Raw genomic sequence first — 18960 nt, forward strand, 5'->3', positions numbered from 1 at the left:
ATCTGACCTTCAGCCAGGGAACAGAGAACTTCAAAGCTTCAGAGGTGTCCAAGAATACTTTCAGCTCGAGTTTTTCTGGTTTTAAACTCATTCTGTCAAGGTGAGAGTTAGGGGGACAAACTGCTTTTGTCCTAAATATCTTGTGCTTAAAGACCTTCCCTGGTGCCCTCTTTCACACCAGCCTGCACGGGGAAGAGTGGCTTTGTGCAGACCCAGCTGATCTGCACATCTGCTGGGAGAGTCTGGATTTAGTGTTCAGTGACCCCAAGCCACACTTAAACTTACCCAAAGCACTGCACTGAGCCTGCAGTAGCAAAGGGTCTGAGGAACACTCCTCCTCATAAAAGAGTACAATTATTCATTAAAAGCATTGGTGGCAATACATACTAGATTCCTCCAAAATACTGAATGCTTCAAGATGCTGTAAATTTCACAAAAGAAAATAAAACTATTTCCAGTTACTGTCACAGCTATTTTTGTAAACTTCTCCCCTGCTGCAGAAAAGTTTAGACAAACTATGATAAACTTTCCCATTCCTGACTTTACTGACATGTGCATTTCTAACAAATGTCAGAAAAGTACACATGGACAATATTCAAGAATGGGTCTGGGGTAAAACTCTGAAGAAATACATGAAATAAACAAGCTAAAAAGTAGGGGAGATATGTTCATCATTTCTGTCAGCTCATTATGATTTTATTTACTTTTAGTACATCACAAAGAATTATCTGGATATGACTTAAGAGCATCTAGTAGCACGTAACAAAAAGCAGGTGAAATAAATCAGTAAAATCTATAGAGAAATCAGTTCAGTTTGTACGCATTTGTACACAAAAACACAATGAGCAAGCTAGACACATGTAAAAAAATATAATTCTGTCTACTACAAATTTGGCCTTTTCATAATCTGCAGCCCAAACTCTATTATGATCTTGCCATTTCAATCCAGACCTTTGACTTCCACAAAAAGGCTTTAGGGAAAAACTGCTTATATTTAGAAAAAGCTTTGAAAGGTAAAACTACCACAGAATAACATTATCTTTATCTTAGCAGACTAGTCAGAGAGTTCAAACTGAAATGGCATTTCATGCTCAGCAATAATGTCTCCATTCATAAATGGCATGTGGGGCATTTATAGAACTGAAAACCAGGGATTAATGACTGCAGGATTTCCAGTTCTCCAGTTGACAGAGGGGATATTTTCATGGAGGTGACACTCACAGGTTTCAGAAGCCTTCCCCAGCCCAGAGCTGGCACTGATAAATCGCGTGGCTCACTAAAGACTGCACACTGCACGTTGGCATAAATCACATCTAACAAAGGACACCCCGGCAGAGGAGGCTGGGAAGAAGCCCCACAGTCTTACAGACCCTGCAAGTGAGGAGGAAGCATCTAGGATTGGTGTTTTCCTTCAGCCAAGAAAGGACATGACTGGATTCACCCTTACCTTCCACACGATGGCAAACCTTCCCCTTTACCTACCAGTGTGCCTGAGCACTGGAACTGAAACCAGCTCAGGAGTGAGTGCTGAAAAAAGCCAGACTGCTTTCAAAGCCATTCTCCTGCCCTCTGATGAGTTACTCTTTCATCAGAAGATTTTCATGAGAAATGTTACTAAGCAAAGTGAATTTCTGCTACCTTTAAACCCTAACATTTGGTGTTTGAGGCCCGTTTTGCCTTGCAAGAAATTATAAAAATCTTTTGTGTCTGAAAACAAAAAGATTTGGGGTCACACTGTAAAACTGAATTAAAAAAAAATCACAAATTTTGGCTAACAGCATTCACACAGATACTTACTGGTGACTTACTGTATTCAGTAATTTAGTCACGTGTCAAACCCCTGAACACTGAGCTAAGGAAACTGCTTTTTACAGCTATAAAAAATATTGACGATTCCAGAGTCACCACTATACTCAAGAAAAAGCAAGGTGTGCAGTACATGCAGCCATTACCTCTTTTGCAAACTGCTCTGGGATTGTCAGAGTATGCAAGCTGTAGCACTCAGCAGAAACTCTTAATGGAGAGCATTTAAAACAAAATCTGCTGAAAGTATGTAAAGGATAGCTTACAGCTGAAAAATGGAAATATGTTAAGGGAACTGGGATTCCTAAGCTTTGGGTCCTGAGCTTTGGTTTGGACCTTTCTATTACCAAAAGCAAAGATCTGTGCTCAGAATAAGGCTCCATACTCAAAAGGTAACAAATAAGATGGATTTTATGAAGGAAACACAAGGTCTTGTGCTGCCCTATCCCTGGGAAACAATTCATCACCAGTGACCCACACTGGTCCCAGGCAAAGGCACCCACTGGACAAACTGGAAATCCAAGGTCCCAGCAGCTGAGCTGCCAGAGCAGGATTTGCAGCACAATCCACAACCTGTAGTTCATGCTTCTCCTGTGACAATGGGGCTCTGGAAAAAGAGTGCCAGAATAAACCTAGGGACTGCATGGATTGCTCTAGCAGCCTGCACTGCCTGGTGGCCTGAACCCCTCAGCTGGAACTACTCACCCCAAAACTCCACCACCCTGCTAACACCAGCTACTCAAAGGTCTCCTACTTCAGACCTGAGTTGAAATGCAGGTTAGCATGCTGACAGCTCTGAAATGGTATCCAGGAATTCCAAATTCATTGAAACAGTCAATCCTGTATTAAATATTGGCTTCTCAAACCATGGGCAACACAGGAATCTTTACATTGAAATACATAGACAGGCAAAGCAGAGGAAACTCCCACTGCTGAGGTACCTGCTGTATATTTGGTACTCCAGGAGTGCCAAAGCAATGTTAAGCAGATTGCACTGTGTTCAAAAGCCTTTTTCTGTTCTAGCTGTTTACAGTTTTATAATGGTAAATAAGGGAGAAAAGATGAATGATTTATGACTGCTCAGTGTAAAAAGTCAAACAACATATTAAAACAATGCTTCATAGCATGGGGAAATGGAGTTAAGCAGACCACTTTCATGGTGGTTTTTATAGAGAGGAAATGCATAGATTTTTGACAGGGAAAAAAAAATCTGAAGATGAAGAGAATGGTGTTAAATGTTGTTAAACCTTTATGTGGCCTAAAGCAAAAGATAAAACTCATTCTGTCAGATATCTAAGAGAAAAAATCTAAAGAGATGAAAACCACAGCATTTTAACTTAAGTAATTCCCCTTTACAAATATTCTCAGATGAGATTGAGTGAAACCCTCCACTGAGCTAAATCCTGAAAACAAAACTATTTCCAGTCTCTCTGTTAATATGAAAGTGAGCAGTGCTGATCAAGTGACAGAAACACAGTCGAGGAGTAAGATGGATCCCGCTGTTTTCCTGACCATCTCTGAATTCCCCGCTCCCAGGGACAGCAGCCCCTTCCCCTCCTTGCTGCAGGTCTAATGGATAGCACTTGCCCACGGCTGCTCAGGCAATTGCCCTGACCCAGTTGTGCAAGGAAATAACGAGCCCCTGAATTGACTAAGGAGTGTCACAAGGACAGAAGAAAAAATTGGCTACGGGAGCGCACCAGCAGCTGGAGGAGCATGCTCAGGTGGTGCTCAAGGAGAATGTGTATTTTAATTTGTAGCCCATTTACTGCAATAGGACAGAAGTTTAGGACATGCCATGGAGGACAAGATGGCAATCCAAGCAAAGAAAGGGAAAACAACTTTTCAGTATTTCTGAGAACAAATAGCTGTCTCTGCCACCACATCATTGTTTTACTATTACCGGCTAATACAACAGCAGACTGAAAGTGCAGCTGCGGTCCACAGAATATTTGGCATTTCTGGCCCAAGCATAATCCCTCAAGTAATGAAAAACCTATTTCTATTTCTGCATCCTCACTACTCTTCATACTGAAGAGGCTGCGTCTGTCTCCCATTTATTGAAGCTTATTCTTCATCTAGACAGCCAGAGCTGGTTTGTATTAGAAATTAGGTTTTAAATCACTATTTTTCTATTATTTGTTTTAGGATTTTCAGGAAGCCTCCAGAGATGCAGAAAAATTCTTCTAGTTGGGAAAGACTAATACTGTTCATGAACCAAGAACCAAATCCCTAAACACTTCTATAAGAACTTTGATGTTTTAAGGTTCAGATTCTGGCCATGAAGACAATATGATAAGGGTTAAAATTACATAAAAATGTTTTTTAAAAAAAAGGCAAACTCCTCCTGCAAGAGTAAGACTAATCAGATCCCTGAGCTTTTCTTAATGAGCAGACTCCATTATGGTCTCTCTTTTCTCATGTGGTTGGAGTTTTGCATTTCAGTGATTAATGGAGTCTCATGATGAAAAAGGGGGACATGTATGAAGCAAGAAACAACAGGTAAAATAAATTTTTGGCTCAATAAGTCATATGAGCCTAAATTGCATCTCTTTTCTTTTGCTGTTCCCTGCTACCTTGTGGCTAGTTTCAACAGGATTCTCTATTTCCAGGTCCCAGCTCTGCACCACATTCTTACCAACCTGCACACGTCTCTCTTTGGAAAAGGCTCAGATGCTAAAGGCACAGTTACCCATCACCACAAGGTACATGGGGCTTTGGTGTTCCATTTCCCAGCTCTGGTAATCTTAGTGTGCCTGCTGTGAAATTGCTTCACTTCTCTTTCAGTCTAAGGTTCTTTTGCATTTTCCACAGACCAGCAAAAATGTCACAAGTTCATATCTACTTTTATATTACCTTGGGATACTTGCTGTGTACTTCTGACATTTTCCTAGCATTCATTAATTTTCTCAGCATATCAAGCACTATTTACCTCTCTTTTAAAGCTTTTAATAACTGAACACAGAAATCCTCTAGCGACAGTACAGTCTGACAGAAGGAGTATCTTCCTTCTGCAAAAGAAATTATTACCCTTACAACTCCAATTCCAACTGTCAGGAGCAAAACCTGAGTTTGTTGACAACCCACCTGCCTTGGATTGAACTACCTGCCCTGGAATTACAGGCAGGTTTTATGGCTTTTATATTTAGGAGGCAAAGCTGTAGCAAAAGGATCCAATTGAGAAATGAAATCTCTTGATTACAGGATGGTTTTGGACTCGCTGTGAGTACAACTGCACATAAGTCAGTTTATGTGAAGTTGGGATCCTGAGCAGCAGCAGTGGATCCCTGGCATTCTGCTGCAGCCAGCATGGATGGGGCCCTCTGAGCAGCCCTGCACCCCCAGTTCATTCCTCACCCTCTGGTCCCTGCTTTAGAGATCTGCAGCCACCTGCACCTCGCAGAATGTAGGAAGCCTCTTGCAGGAGAAATAAGTGAATTGAAAGAAGAAGATGCAAATATACAGAAAACACAAAAAAACCCCTGCAGGAATAGTGCACTACACCCAAATTTAAACAAAACAACTGTTAACATGCAGGGATGAGCAGCATCTATGGAACAGACTGTCTGACCTTTCCAAGAGTCTTGTTTACTCCAGGCTGACTCCTGCAAGGCAAGTAAGGTGCCACAGACACAGAGACACCTTGTTATCCAGCACGTGGAGAACCTGCTCTGCCACACTGACAGCAGCATGTGAAAACATTTTCTATCCTGTGCTTTTCACAGAAAGTGTTTAGTAAGAAAAATGTTGGAAGAAATCAGCTGATCAACCAACCAGCAAATTAAAATAAAACTTGAAATTCAATTAACTGCAGCACTGTTATGCATTATGTATAATACGTTTTAAAAATTAAATATGACACAGAGGGATAAATCTGGACACCCCAGAGAAGAAAACAAACTAAACCTAGCATATTTACAGTTTTAGGTAAGGTTCTGTAGGATCAACATTAAAGAATGAAATTCCTTTTCCATTCAGGAACTGCATTAATACAAATGCTTGTTTTTTCTAGTAATAGCCAAGACAAAGACATTACGAGCATTTTATAATCACACAGTGGGGTTCAATACTGATTCTCTCATTATCAAATCTGCTCAACATACAAGTCAAAACATGATTTTTCTAACCGACTACATTCTTCACTTTGGCATTATAATCCAAGCTTCTGATGTCAGAAATGATTATGAGAAATTCTTCAGAGTTTGCTGACTATAAAGTATATATGCAGCAGTCCAAAAGGAAGCCTGTCCTTCATCTGCACATTGCTCTAATAAATAAAATAATCTTTGGCCTGCCTCTACCCATTCAAAGCACCCTGTTGGAACCTCCACGTCATGAAGAAGATAAAGCCACACACAGACTCTGTCCTTGGAGGGGCTTCAAGAGCAAAGTGGACATAAGAGATGACCCACTTGGAGCAGAAGAGACATCCAGAGGTCCCTTCCAACACAAATCATCCTATAACCTTGCAAACCCAAATCTGGAGTGCAAAATTTGTCCCGGGGGTCAGACAGGTTGTCACAGAAGATGTCATTTTTCCTGTTTATAGCTACAAGGCTATCTTGTAAGGAATTAATAACAAGGCACAACATCACACAAATTTGGTGTATTAGCTGTTCAAACTGTCTGACCTTGGCAAGTCAATGACTTTATTACTGGACATACAGAATATATATGATGGCTGAGATCTGAGTAGTGACATGAGAAGGCAGGTCAAAGTCTGATGCAAGACTACATAAAATTAAACCCTGAATAAGCAAAAGCTGAAATAAACCTGAAACCTGTTTCTTAAACAGCTTTTAAATCACTGAGCTCAATTCATCCCATTACATTATATGGTGAATAAAGTTTTCTGTGATATGTCACTTCTCTTCCAATTTGTTCAACTTCTTTTGCTCCCTAAGTTCCCTACTCTGTTACCCTGACTTATTATTTTCACAAACTGAATTTCATTTCAATTTTTTATTTTGTCTTCCTTCAAGTTCCTTGAATATTCCTTGAATATTCTCTTGTCTCTGTAGTACACTTAAGTATTTTTTATTTGTGTTTTTTTTCTTTCATGGCATTTATAATGCTGCTTTAAGAGCTACATTAGCCACACTTACAAAATCCATGTCAAATCTTTCAAGACTCTCTGAACCCACAGAGCAATAATTTTATTCCTAAAGGCTAATATGTACTGCTATACTTAAATAAATAAAATCCATAAGCACACTAAGTGCAAAACAACACAGTGAGTCAACAAAAAACACAGCAACAAATAATCAATATAAACAAATCTATAAATGATCAATCTAAAAAACTGCTAAGAGAGCAATGTTTCCCTAGGAAGAAATGAGACATTTTACACTGGTATTGAACATTGACTTTTCAGACAGAATGACCACAGGTTTATTTGATAGGTATCTCTGACTTGGCATTATGCTAGCAAAATTTAATCTTCAATATCCCTTATGCTTACCCTTTCCCTGAAAAATGGCCTCATCTCAGTTTGTTGGGATGGGTTATAAAGCATGTCTCACTAAAATATCTCAACATTTTTTCATCATTTCCCCCCCTGGCTTCCTACAAGTCTCATTTTGCATCTACTTATCTCTGCTATCTCTTTGCCCTGACAAAGCTGTAATTCTGAGATTAAATCCTAGACCATTAAAACATTCATAATATTAGGTATTTGCACTGATGAAAGTGAGAATAGGCTCTGTCACATAGCCATGAAATCCAGCATATTTTCTAGTTTGTGCATGGGAGGTTGGCAAGGGCACGTGAAGTACAACCTGTACTTCACAACTGAGAGAAAAAAGAGGAAGCACCTCTGAGGAAGCCATTCTTGCAGCTGTGAGTAAAAGAACCCTAAAGTTTCTATTATATAAATAATAACTGTACTAATAAATTGCTAATTGCAAACAGCATCTCTCCATAATATCTGGGTTGGCCATTTCTGTTCTGTCACATCACACTGCTCATTTCCTTGGCACTAGCCTTGGCCAAGCAGATGTTTTGAGCAGTGCAGCCACAGCCAGGACAGCGAGCACCGGCCAGGCAGTTGTTTCTTTACTCAAGTTGAAAGCAATATATTTTAACAGCTCCTGGGGAGCACTACCAGCATGTGTGAAAAACATTGCCTCAGACCCACGCTAGATTGTGCTGTGCAATTTGCATTAACAACCCGAAACGTGCCCTGAAAGCACAACTCCAGTGACACATGGAAGAAAACATTCTGTGATCCTCTCTGTCCCCTGTCTCCTGCCAAGGCTTCCGAGTATGCTCAGCCTGGTAGCTGAGCAAGAAAGGTTTTCAATTGCAGGAGCTAAGCTGAGCACATGACAGCACTTTGAGATTCATGGGGACATTGGTCTCACTCCAGTTTGAACTGCTGAGTTTCATGGTATGAAAATGTGCCATAGACAAGGAACTGCCCAGGCTGTGAGCCTGCCCCTCCACACTGAAATCCTCCTCCTCTCCTTCTCCCCAAGATCTCTGCTAGGCAAAACAACAGTACATTTTTCTGGAATATTTTCCTGGAGTATTTTCCTGGAACGGATCTGCGGATCAAGCTTTTGCTTTTGACTCAGGAAAAGCCCAGGAAAACTATATCCAAAGAATTTCATGTCAAAGTCCTCCTGTTGTTTTGTGACATTAAGCACACTGTGCAGCTGGAGCAGCGTGTCTCCAGGAGAAGTGCCTCAGTAACAATGAATCTGACACCTTTGACTGTGGAACAGGGAAGGGACACTTGCTAGGCTAAAAAGCCACATCTGAATTTCCTGGACACAGGCATCAAAATTCCCAATCCTAGCACCTAGTTTTTAATGGAATGAAGCCAGAGGCTTTTTGCTAAAACTTCTCAGAGGTAGCATCAGACAAGCTCATTGAGCTACTAGCACGCTTTTCTCACTCAGATTGACTGATAGCAGTCAATGAGAATCACTGAATGTGTGACATTTAAAATATGACAGGCATATTCTAAAATTTAATTATTGCCCCTAACTGACATCTATTTTCAATGCAAATTTAAGAACAGAACCTTCTGTCATCAGCTAATCTTGCAAGATGCAGCGTTCCCTCGGTTTACATTGATTTCAAGTGAATCTGATCGCAGTGATTGGCAGCCAGATGCCCTCTGCCTCTCAGAGGTTCCAGCTTTGCATGATTTTCCTTTTTCAGTCTTGCTTTCCAAAATGTCTAGCAAATTTGATTTCAGTGAAGTCTGGACAAGACAAAGGCTGTGGTTTTCTGACTGCACAAGTAATAAACAAGTAATAAACAAATGCAACATAAAAAAGCAAACAAAATGGAAGCTCTTGTTTGTGAAAAAAAATCAGTGGGTACATTAGACAGGCACTTCAGCAACCTATTTTGATAAATCCTCATCTGTGGCAGCAGAGTCAAAAAGACAACTTAGGAGTGGATGAACTTACAAACATGAATGAACAACAAGCTTCATCCAAGCACTTACATTACCAAAAAACTGACTCATTTGTGGGAATACGTTGATCTCAACACCTGAAGGATAAAATTTTATGCAAACTGTACCACGTACAGATATCTGATGCAAAGATGAGATTTCTACTTCCAAGTCAGAAATTCTTCTTCTAGATTTTTTGTCTGACTCTCACACAAACAAAGGAATGCTTCTATGGTGCAAGAGGAAAAACTACATAAATTAACCATTTATTTCCCTATATCTTATGGTCTGTGAATAGCTATTTTTCAGGTTCTTATTTCAAATTCTAAAAGAAGGACATTTTCATTTGCTTAATTAACCACCAGACCCTTTGGCAATTCAGTCCTTTCTGTGGCACTGAAGTGAATATATTATTTCAAGTTTATGCAGAAACCTGAAATTTATCTTAAACCTCATGTGTCTTTAAGGTCAAATAACACTGAGGAATAAATGACTAATAATACTTTCATGTGCAACACAGGCACTAAAGGTGTGGCGCAAGCATGCTGCTCTCACAGTCTATGCCATTTTTATTTTATTTTTCTTGTATCTTCTTGCATAGATAGCAGATAAAAATAGCATCAATATCTATAAGTGTCAGTGTAAGTATCAAGAAACTATTTTCAAGTGAAACATCTTTAAACCGATCACAGCTTTTAATTTCCACAGGAAATAACAGCTCAGAGTTTTGTTTTTTTCCCCCCACAGGAAAGTCTAAATATTTAAATTACCATATTTTTAATGTACTGACATGTTGATGGTCAGATGTTCTTTGATGCTCAAAGATAGATTGGCAGAAATCAGAGCAGCATAGGGGCTTACAAAAATGTGGTATTTATGTTTGGCAGCAATTACTTTGTGAAAAATACAAGGTGACTCTTTTTATGCTCCTTCTTTCTTCTTTTTTATATTTTTCTCCTCCAACTTTGGCATGAATCAAAAGAGCTAAAAACTAATTTAACATGACAAATGCTTTCATCACTCCCTTAACCTCTGAAGTGAACACTCTGACAAAGACAATATGTGTGGTATATGCTTTCCTTTTGACACTTTATAAATTACTTTCTTGTAACTGGGTTTTAGCACCAGCCCAATATCTTCAGGATGTCCTGATTTGAATGGCTGGTTCTACATTCTTCATATGTCACCCCTGGATAATAGGAATAACTCTGGGCTTTGTGAAATGGCACAAGTCTCACAGAGGACTCTGGGACAATTTTATTTCCATCCTGCAATCTGGAATTTACCAAAAGCTTGTGCAATACTAGCAACTAATACTCTGCATATTGTCCATGTCTCGCCATTGAGGAAACAGGGAGCAGTGACAAACCTGCCTTTAAATGTGCAGCCAGCCCTGTGTGTGCCATGTAATGGAAAAGTTAATTAAAGTGACTTTTTTTCCTATTCTCTACTATTAAAAATAGTGTAACAATCGGCCATAGAAACATCTTAAAGTGCTCTTTCATGCACCCCATCTGCACTTCTTTCCTCTGTTTAGTCCTTTAATAGAAGACCAAAAGTACTGGATTTATTTTCAACCTGGTGAATTTGATCTGCGTTAAAGTTTCTGCAGGAACTCTGCCAGTGTCAAGGAATTCAGACATAGACCAGTTTGTCTAAGAGGGAAAATGTCTGCACACAGAACCAAGCCTATTCTGTACAAACAGGTGCCCTATCACACTGGACCAGTGCAGACCTGCAGAAATTTTTCCCAAACATCAGTCAGGGTAGTTTGCAGAGGAAGATTTAGAAAATTTCAGATAACAGTGGTACTGACTGGCCTGTAAAGGAAGAGTCTATCTAAATAGCCAGACATTGATGACATATTATGATATAAACCATCAATCTATATGTATCTTAAAAAAGAAAATAAAACCCCAAGTTACCTTCTAACAAGGCATATTGCCATTATTTTGACAAATGTTTAGTTTAAAAATCTCAGTAGTATCTTTATTTAACATCAATTATGTAGTGTGGCAAAAAGTTCCAAAGGTTATTTATGCACTATGAATTTATTTTTAAAGTGTTAAACATACTGCTTTTTCATTTCATTCATTGTATTTTTAGTTGTGTGTTGGAGGAAAGGCAATAGGAATGCCTAATAATTTTTAAAATGTTTTTTTTCTTTTTTATCAGTTATAAGATTTTTTTTTCTTCTCTCTTTAAATCACCCTAATTATAATTATTTTCATGCCAGCCATAATCTTTTGTAGGCTCAAAATCCCACCTGTAGACACCATTTTTTCAATGATCCACCCATATCAATTCTCCCATCTCTTTTAGGATAGGACAATTCATTTAGAAATCCTGAAGAGTATAAGAACTTCAAAGTACATATATTTGCCATCACTGCCTTTTGCATTTGTCTTGATGCAAGAGACAAGAGTCTTGACGCCTGCAAGAATCTTGACCAGCATTGATACAATCAATTTCACACAGCCCAGACACACTGACAAACCTAAGAAGCAGAACCATTTGCTGCAAATTTTGATGACTTTTTCCATAATTCTTACTTTTAGCTACTGTAACCCCAGTGATGGAACCTCTGCTATGGTAGAGAGCAAGAAATTTTCTTTGTTGACATGTAAGGCAGAAATACAATGGCAGCACCTTCAAAGCCTTTCCTTTTTTCAAATCAGGAGATGATTTAGCACCTTAAGTCACACTGTTGGAGGACAGCAAGGGTTAGTTTATAGCTTATGGTCTTCTTCTTGCTCTTTGTCATGTGCAATGAATTGTATGATTTTTTGCTGAGAGTGAAGGAATTAATTTAATAAATGGCCTACCAAAAGCACTTCACTTTTACCTTTCTTTTCTTCTCATGCTTCTAAGGCTACATCGCTGCTTTTTTGTTTTTTTCTTTTCTCTCTCTTCCATCACTCTAAATTATGATCACGGTGGATCATAGGTTTATTCATAGGATTAATTTCAGCTATTTTCTGGTTTTGACATATACTTATTCTTTCCTGCATATGGCAGGAAGCTTGTCAGGTAACTTCTCATTATTTAAACCTTGAGCTAACACTCTCTCCTAAACCCTGCTTTGTTGTGTTCACTACCAACTCTATTGTGCTCATCATTCTTTCAGCTGGAAAGAAGACCTCAAAAACTTCTGTCAAAATGGATCAGTTATGTCGTTACCTGAAATGATAGATCATTCATCAATTATTAAGAGTCAATATATTGCCTTACATTCTCTCTTGTCTTAAAAATGAAAGTGTAAAAAGCAATAACCACATTGCAAAGCTTTGCTTAAGATTACAGTAACCTAAATACAAAGGAAAAACCACATTTCATAATCCATCACTTCAAAGTTATGCACATGATTAAAATGTTCAACTTGCAGTATATCATTTCCCATGTGCATAATCACTCTAACAGGGAGCTGCTGTATGATAACTGTCAACTTCAATGAATTATGTGCTTTCCAATCTTTTCATTTATACACCAAACTAAGCTTGTTATTCTTCTGAGGCTTTCTACAGGGGAAATACAGAAAGATGGTTAGATCTGCAGTACTCAGTGTGCTGGGATGTAGGTCTGGACTAAACAGACAGCAGGAATAGGCAGCCAGTTCTCTCCTACTACTGTATAAATTAATCAGATATAGAGGCTCATTAGTATGAAAAATGGGGTTTTCTTAAAAAACGGTGTCTATCCTGAAGAGTCAGGTTATATAGGATCACAAAAGAAAAGAAGAAAGAGAGACAATTCAGCACATCTTTATAGATCTTTCGAGTGCTATATGTGAGAAGAGTTTCAGAGGGGAAATAAATTCCACAAAGAATAGGTCTGGAAAGTATTAACAGAAAATATTGTCAAGTTACCATAATTTTGCCATTTCCTCAGAGAGCCTAAAGAGTGTGCAGCACTTCACTGTTATCAGCATACTGTTAAAGGCACTTTAAAAGCTACAAAACACACTGGTAGTTTGTGCAGACACCTAAAAATACCTCTACAACAACAGAGAATGAGAGCAGACCAGGGGAGGGGGAGGAAGTCAGAAATTAATGAAATTAATTAAATTAAGAAAGACAAAATCCCAGCAGCATGTTAAAAACATCTCAAAAAACCACAGAAAGGATTAGAACGAAGTGTGGTCACTATTAACATATGAATCATGGGAAAGAAACACAACATTCAGAGTTCCTATATTTTTCCTTAGAAAATGCTAAGGATGAGTGGAATATGGAAAATAACTGCATGCAAAATGGAACCATCTAATGATTCAAATATAACACCACCAGGATTTAGGCACACAAACCAATATAGACTGAGAACTAGTAATCAAAATAATTTTGTTTTTTTTTTATCTAAAGGCAGAATGTGATGGCAATATTTGAATTCAAATGCCACTAGCTTCTGTTACTTATGTGAATTTACCACCTATCACAATTTTTTCTAAATACTTTTTAAACATATGGCACTACATCAAAAAGTCATTAAATCCCTCTGTTTGGACCATTTATGAGATGTGCATATCTGGCACCTGAATTAACACTGCACGTTAAGAATCCTGAATCAATTTCTTGCTTCCACTGCTCTTACAACAGTGAATGTGACTTGAACATTTTATTTTTCCTCACTAATCAGTATAAGGAATAATAATATTCTTTGCTCACTATGAACACACATTTTTGAAACACATTAACCATCCTTTCACCTGCTGAACTTTCATTTTGTGACACAGCCATGTGATTTGAGAAAGGAAACGCAGCCTTACCTATGAAATATGCTAGCAAGATGGCAAGCAGGACTGCAGCAGCAATTGCAGATAAAGCAGCACACTTCCAGCTACAGTACTTGGAGGGTTTTTTCAGCTTGAATGCATTCCTGGAGAATGTATTTCTAGGTAACAGTCTGGGAGGTGGAGTATAAACCGTTCCTGAGGTCAGCGGGTAACCAGGGGAAGAACTACTGAACAGCGGAGTAGTTCCAGAAGATGTCTTAAACAAGAAATGCCTGAAAAACATAAAATGGAACAGAGTTGAAAATGGCAAGTCCTGTAGTTAAGACAGAACATCTCCTACTCCTGTACCATTCCAGCTGCCACAGCCTGGTAAATTCAGCCAAAAAGGATTTTGTAGGAAGAAATAGAGAAATGAAAATTCTCATTTTTTTTGCTACCAGATCTTAACAACTGGTACTAAAATACAATGTCAGGATATCTTTCTTAATCTTTTCTGTAATTAGATGCAACTTGACCACATACTAGCTAAAACACCAGCATGACCCATGAAGTGTCTGGGGGTTCCCTCTGGAATCCACCACTCAATAAACGTCCTAAGAAAATCACACTCTGAGTCTCATTTACACTCTTGGCAAAAGCTCCCAGCAAAACCACTAAGAACATACTGAGCAAAACCCACAGTCCTGTAGGAAAAGATCTTGCCAGAATTAGAATTAACCATGATTTTGTGGTTTAACAGTAAAGAGGTTTGGTTTGAACAGCTAAGACAATTACCAACAACACATGACTCAGCAGATAAAACCAGGATTTCAGCTGCCCATACATTGGTTAGGAAGAAAATAATAACACACTCAAATGCATCTCAGAAAATGCTGTTAACACATTCCAGACACAGGAAATGGAGAAAGCAAACTGGAAGACTGGTTTCTTTAGATTAACTTCTCACAGTCAGGAAGAAGTGACTACAAACATGTTCCCAGTAAAGAGTAAAGAGAGAAGCGCAGAATAAAGGCTGCGGTCTTACAGAAAGTCACTTGGTTACAGACAGAGAGCTCTGAAGACTTGCTCCACACCCTCTCCCTTCACAGCTCTGAAAAACAAGTGCTTCTTGGAATCAAACAGAACGAAGACACTCAGTAATCTCCAAAATCAAAATCACAGCCTAAAATAACCCAGGCCTTACTTCCAATGTAAAATATGTTTAACATTTTTATTCAGATACAATCCAGTATGTCACTCTCAAACCACCTGTTAGAGCTTTAAAATCCATGTCACTCACTGACAACAACAATTTGGAAGTTGGAGGCTGAAATGTGTTTCCCAAGTGTGTTTTCCAGCCCACCATCATGAATGTGCCTACTGTCAAGCATAGATTAGTGTATACCTATTCTACAAAATACCAGAAGTGATTTTAAAGGCATTTTTTGAAACATTTCCTTTGGAATAAAACCCAGAGCATAAGAGATTGCACAGAAACTGCATACAGGTAAAAAACAGTAAAAGGAAGGCTGGCTAGGCTCCCCAGATTTCTGATTAAACATTTCCATTTGAAGACAACCTCTGAAAATATTGGGGTTTTTTTAATAAATCAATTATAAACTCTATTAATGAACGTGAAAAATCACATTGACATTGCCTTTGTTATTGATTTTTATACTCCAAGTGGCCTTGTACATCCCTTTCAACAGTGACCAAAATCTAGTTCTAGAAAACAGACAAAGACAGTGGCAGTATCCACTGTCATAACTTTTTCTTTGTGCTTTGGAGGCTTCAAATAGGAAATCAAACTCAAACAGATAATTCTAACCAGTTACTTCATAGAAACATTGGGGGTTTTTAACAAATAAAGCCACCCTTCTTTTTTCTTTATCAGTGAGGGACATTAGAGGTTATAATTCTTTTCTGCACATCATAGGTAATCTATGAAAAAAAGCAATAAAGGTAAATGCTAAAAGACTTCCCCTTAAAATTACCAGCCTTTTAAATTATGAAAAACATATTTCAGCTAAAAGAAAGCAAGAAATAATGAAAGTCTGACGTCTTCAATCCTTGATTTTAAATGTATCTTTACTTTGCAGCAGTTCAATTAAAGTAACTGATGGGAAAACGATGTTATGGGGGGCTGGTTGTGTCACACCAGATCTATTCACTCTTCTGCTCCTTCTGTCTGGGTACAACCTGATTAATTTGTCAGCAGAAGCAGGTTTGGTCCTTTCTAGTTGCTCTCCAGTGTTGGGAGCACAGGACCACTTCCATGATTGGATCTAGGGGCTGAAATGACACGGAGCATGAGGGCCAAGGGAAAGCCAGAAGGAAGACAGACCCAGTGAGACAAAGGCAGGCAGGAAAGCTCTTCTCTCATCCAGGCTAATTCTGCCCCTGCCTCAGCCCAGGACCCCTTCTCCTCCTGAATCCCCATGGCAGGAATGACCCTCAGGTTTGGACAGAAGGGTCTGTAACAGACAGTTCTTACCCTTTCCCTGCCCAAAAGCAGATCTTTCAGAATCAAACTCGAAATTACAGTCCTTGGAACTGTCTTTATCTGAAATGCCTTTAAACCCAGGAATTTTATGTCCTCTTTAGCTGAGAAGGCAGCTACAGCACCAACAGAAATTTTAATATAAAGCATTGTTAAAGTAAACTCAGATATATAATGAAACTCTGCTCCCATTAAAATTGAATTAATGAATATCCAGATATGCTTTAATAGAACATGTCAATCATATCCTGTTGCATGTGAGAAGACAAAAAAGTAGAACAAAAAAGCAGCTCCACTGTGATCCACTTTGAGATACATAAAGTATATAAAGAAAACCAAAACACTTATCCATGCAAACAGGATCTCTATGATATTGTTAAAACTAATCAGGACTTGGTAGAAGCAAAAAAAGCCGACTGAAAAGGAGTAGATGTCATTCTCAAAGCAAAAAAGAAAGAATGTCATTGGATAAGCCCTGAATTTTGCCACATTTTGTCCTACCCAGGCATTTCGAAAGCTGAAAATTCATTGTCTCAATATGAGGGCCCCTGACAAAGTGGCAGCTATCAGACATCACACCACCTGAAAGTATACAAGTTCTGCCTTCAAAAGTTAAAAAAGACATTTATCTAAAGTTGTGTTCAATATCCCCCAAGACACTTTGGAAAACTGGCACTGCATTCCAAAGCTGGGGGCCAGGTTAGCAGATACACCTTAAATCACAGCAAAGCACACCAGAAAGTCTGGGAACAGAATGGACAAAACACTTGGACCCCCAGAGTTTTAAATCTAGATTCAGCTACTAATGGAAATAAATTGACTTGTCTCAACTCTATCCCTAAACCCAATGATCTATAGCCATATTTTTATGTGAGATTTGACATGCTCTGGTACAACCAATTGTCTGTGGGCTGAAGCTGCACAGAGAGAACATGAGCATTTATCAACATTAATTACAGCCTCACAGTGGTAAGGCTGGGAGAATTTTACAATGCCTGCTTATGAAAAGAAATGATCTGATTTGTACCAGTTCACTTAATTTCAAATACACTCCATATGAGAATTAAAAAATTGTATTCTCTGTCTTACCTGTTCACCTATCAAACAAATTAAGAAAAACACATTTTCTACCTCACAATTAAGCATTAGCAATTTGAAGTAGACTAGGACTAATTTTCTATTTTGAAAACATGGGAGTAAATTTCCTAAGTCTCAGCCCAGACTCCTTAATTTCTGTGAATCAATAAGACAATTCCACATTGAAAAAAATCACAGAATATGGTTGCCAGCCTGCGATGACTCTGTTATTTCAGTGACCTTGAAAAGCTGCAGAAGGAGCTTGGGTGCTGGCCAGAGAGAGAAGTTAACCCTGCAGCTCACTCTGTGCTCCCCTCTCCCAGGCTCCGGCTGCAGGATTCAGGATTCACCAGGATTCACCAGGATTCACCAGGATTCACCAGGATTCAGGATTCTCCCTCTCTGTTTTCAGCCCTGCTGCTGGGTGGGGTCACACCCGGGCACCCCAAAGGTGACATCTGGGAAAGTTGAGCTTGCGAGGGGACATTTGAGCACTGTTCTGTGCACTAATGGCAGATGGAAAAAGCTATATTTTGCTTTCTTCATTAATTCAGAGCTCTCCCTAGCATGTGCTTTCCCACAGGTCAAAAGGATCTCTGGTGTTCAGGGAATAGTGGTCTGACAGAGACTGTATTAACTTCCATATTCTTTCAGAGAACAATCAGCTTTTCCCCCCCTCCTTTCTGGACAGATTGTCATGGCAGCACACTGCAAGAATGAGTGGAAGAAAAAAAATTGGTTTTGCGATGGAAAACTGTAATAGAAAAGAAGAGAAAGACATTTTCTAACATAAATTGCTTTTTTCCCTCCTCATTCTGTCCTAAACTTATTCTGTATGAAAAAAGAAAAAAAAAAGGCATACGGAGAATTGTAATGCTTAAATTGTCTTTTTTATATTTTACAGGGTTTTTAATAGTAATTAATAAATAGAAAATCTACATGCCAAGAGAATAGTAACAGCTCAATTTAGTTGTTCTAGGACTTAAAAATATCTTTAAGCTGTGGTAAAATCACATCTGTCTATAATTTTATTGGACATTTATTCTTAGCAGAAAACAATGGAATATAGGACATAATATGCTGGCTTTCACAGTGATTAAAAAAAAAAAGCCTTCTGCAATTTTCAAAGTCTTCCAAAAAAGTAGCCATGAGTCATTTTATGTCAGTGGAAGCCTCAAAGTGGCTGCCAAATTCAGACAGAGAAGTTTTATGGAAGATTTCTCACTTCCAAACAAAAAGAAACCGAGGTTGAAGAGAACTGTGAGCTGTTCTTATGCCTGTTATGAAAAAATGAACTCTGAGTGGTAGACTAGTGCAAGCTTTGGTTACCTATGTCTCAGTCTTTCCCCAAATCAGATTTATTTGTATGTTCTCTCAGGTTCTTGCAGAAAATATAGGACCATCAGCCATGTTTCCACAGCTGAGAGCTGATGTGGTAAAACTGCACAGAAGTTTCTACCCTCT

The 18960-nt window shown here is 38.7% G+C and overlaps 1 protein-coding gene across 1 annotated transcript in view; it reads right to left on the bottom strand.

Annotated features, from left to right (window-relative positions):
- The window catches only part of TENM2 (teneurin transmembrane protein 2), a 553850-nt gene that overhangs the window by 147081 nt on the left and 387809 nt on the right, over positions 1 to 18960 (bottom strand). The window contains exon 6 of the mRNA XM_053956612.1: positions 13974 to 14212. Coding sequence (XP_053812587.1) covers positions 13974 to 14212 — 239 coding nt within the window. The remainder of the gene's footprint in view (positions 1 to 13973; positions 14213 to 18960) is intronic.

Source organism: Vidua chalybeata, chromosome 15, assembly GCF_026979565.1.
Source record: "Vidua chalybeata isolate OUT-0048 chromosome 15, bVidCha1 merged haplotype, whole genome shotgun sequence".
Lineage (NCBI taxonomy): Eukaryota > Metazoa > Chordata > Aves > Passeriformes > Viduidae > Vidua > Vidua chalybeata.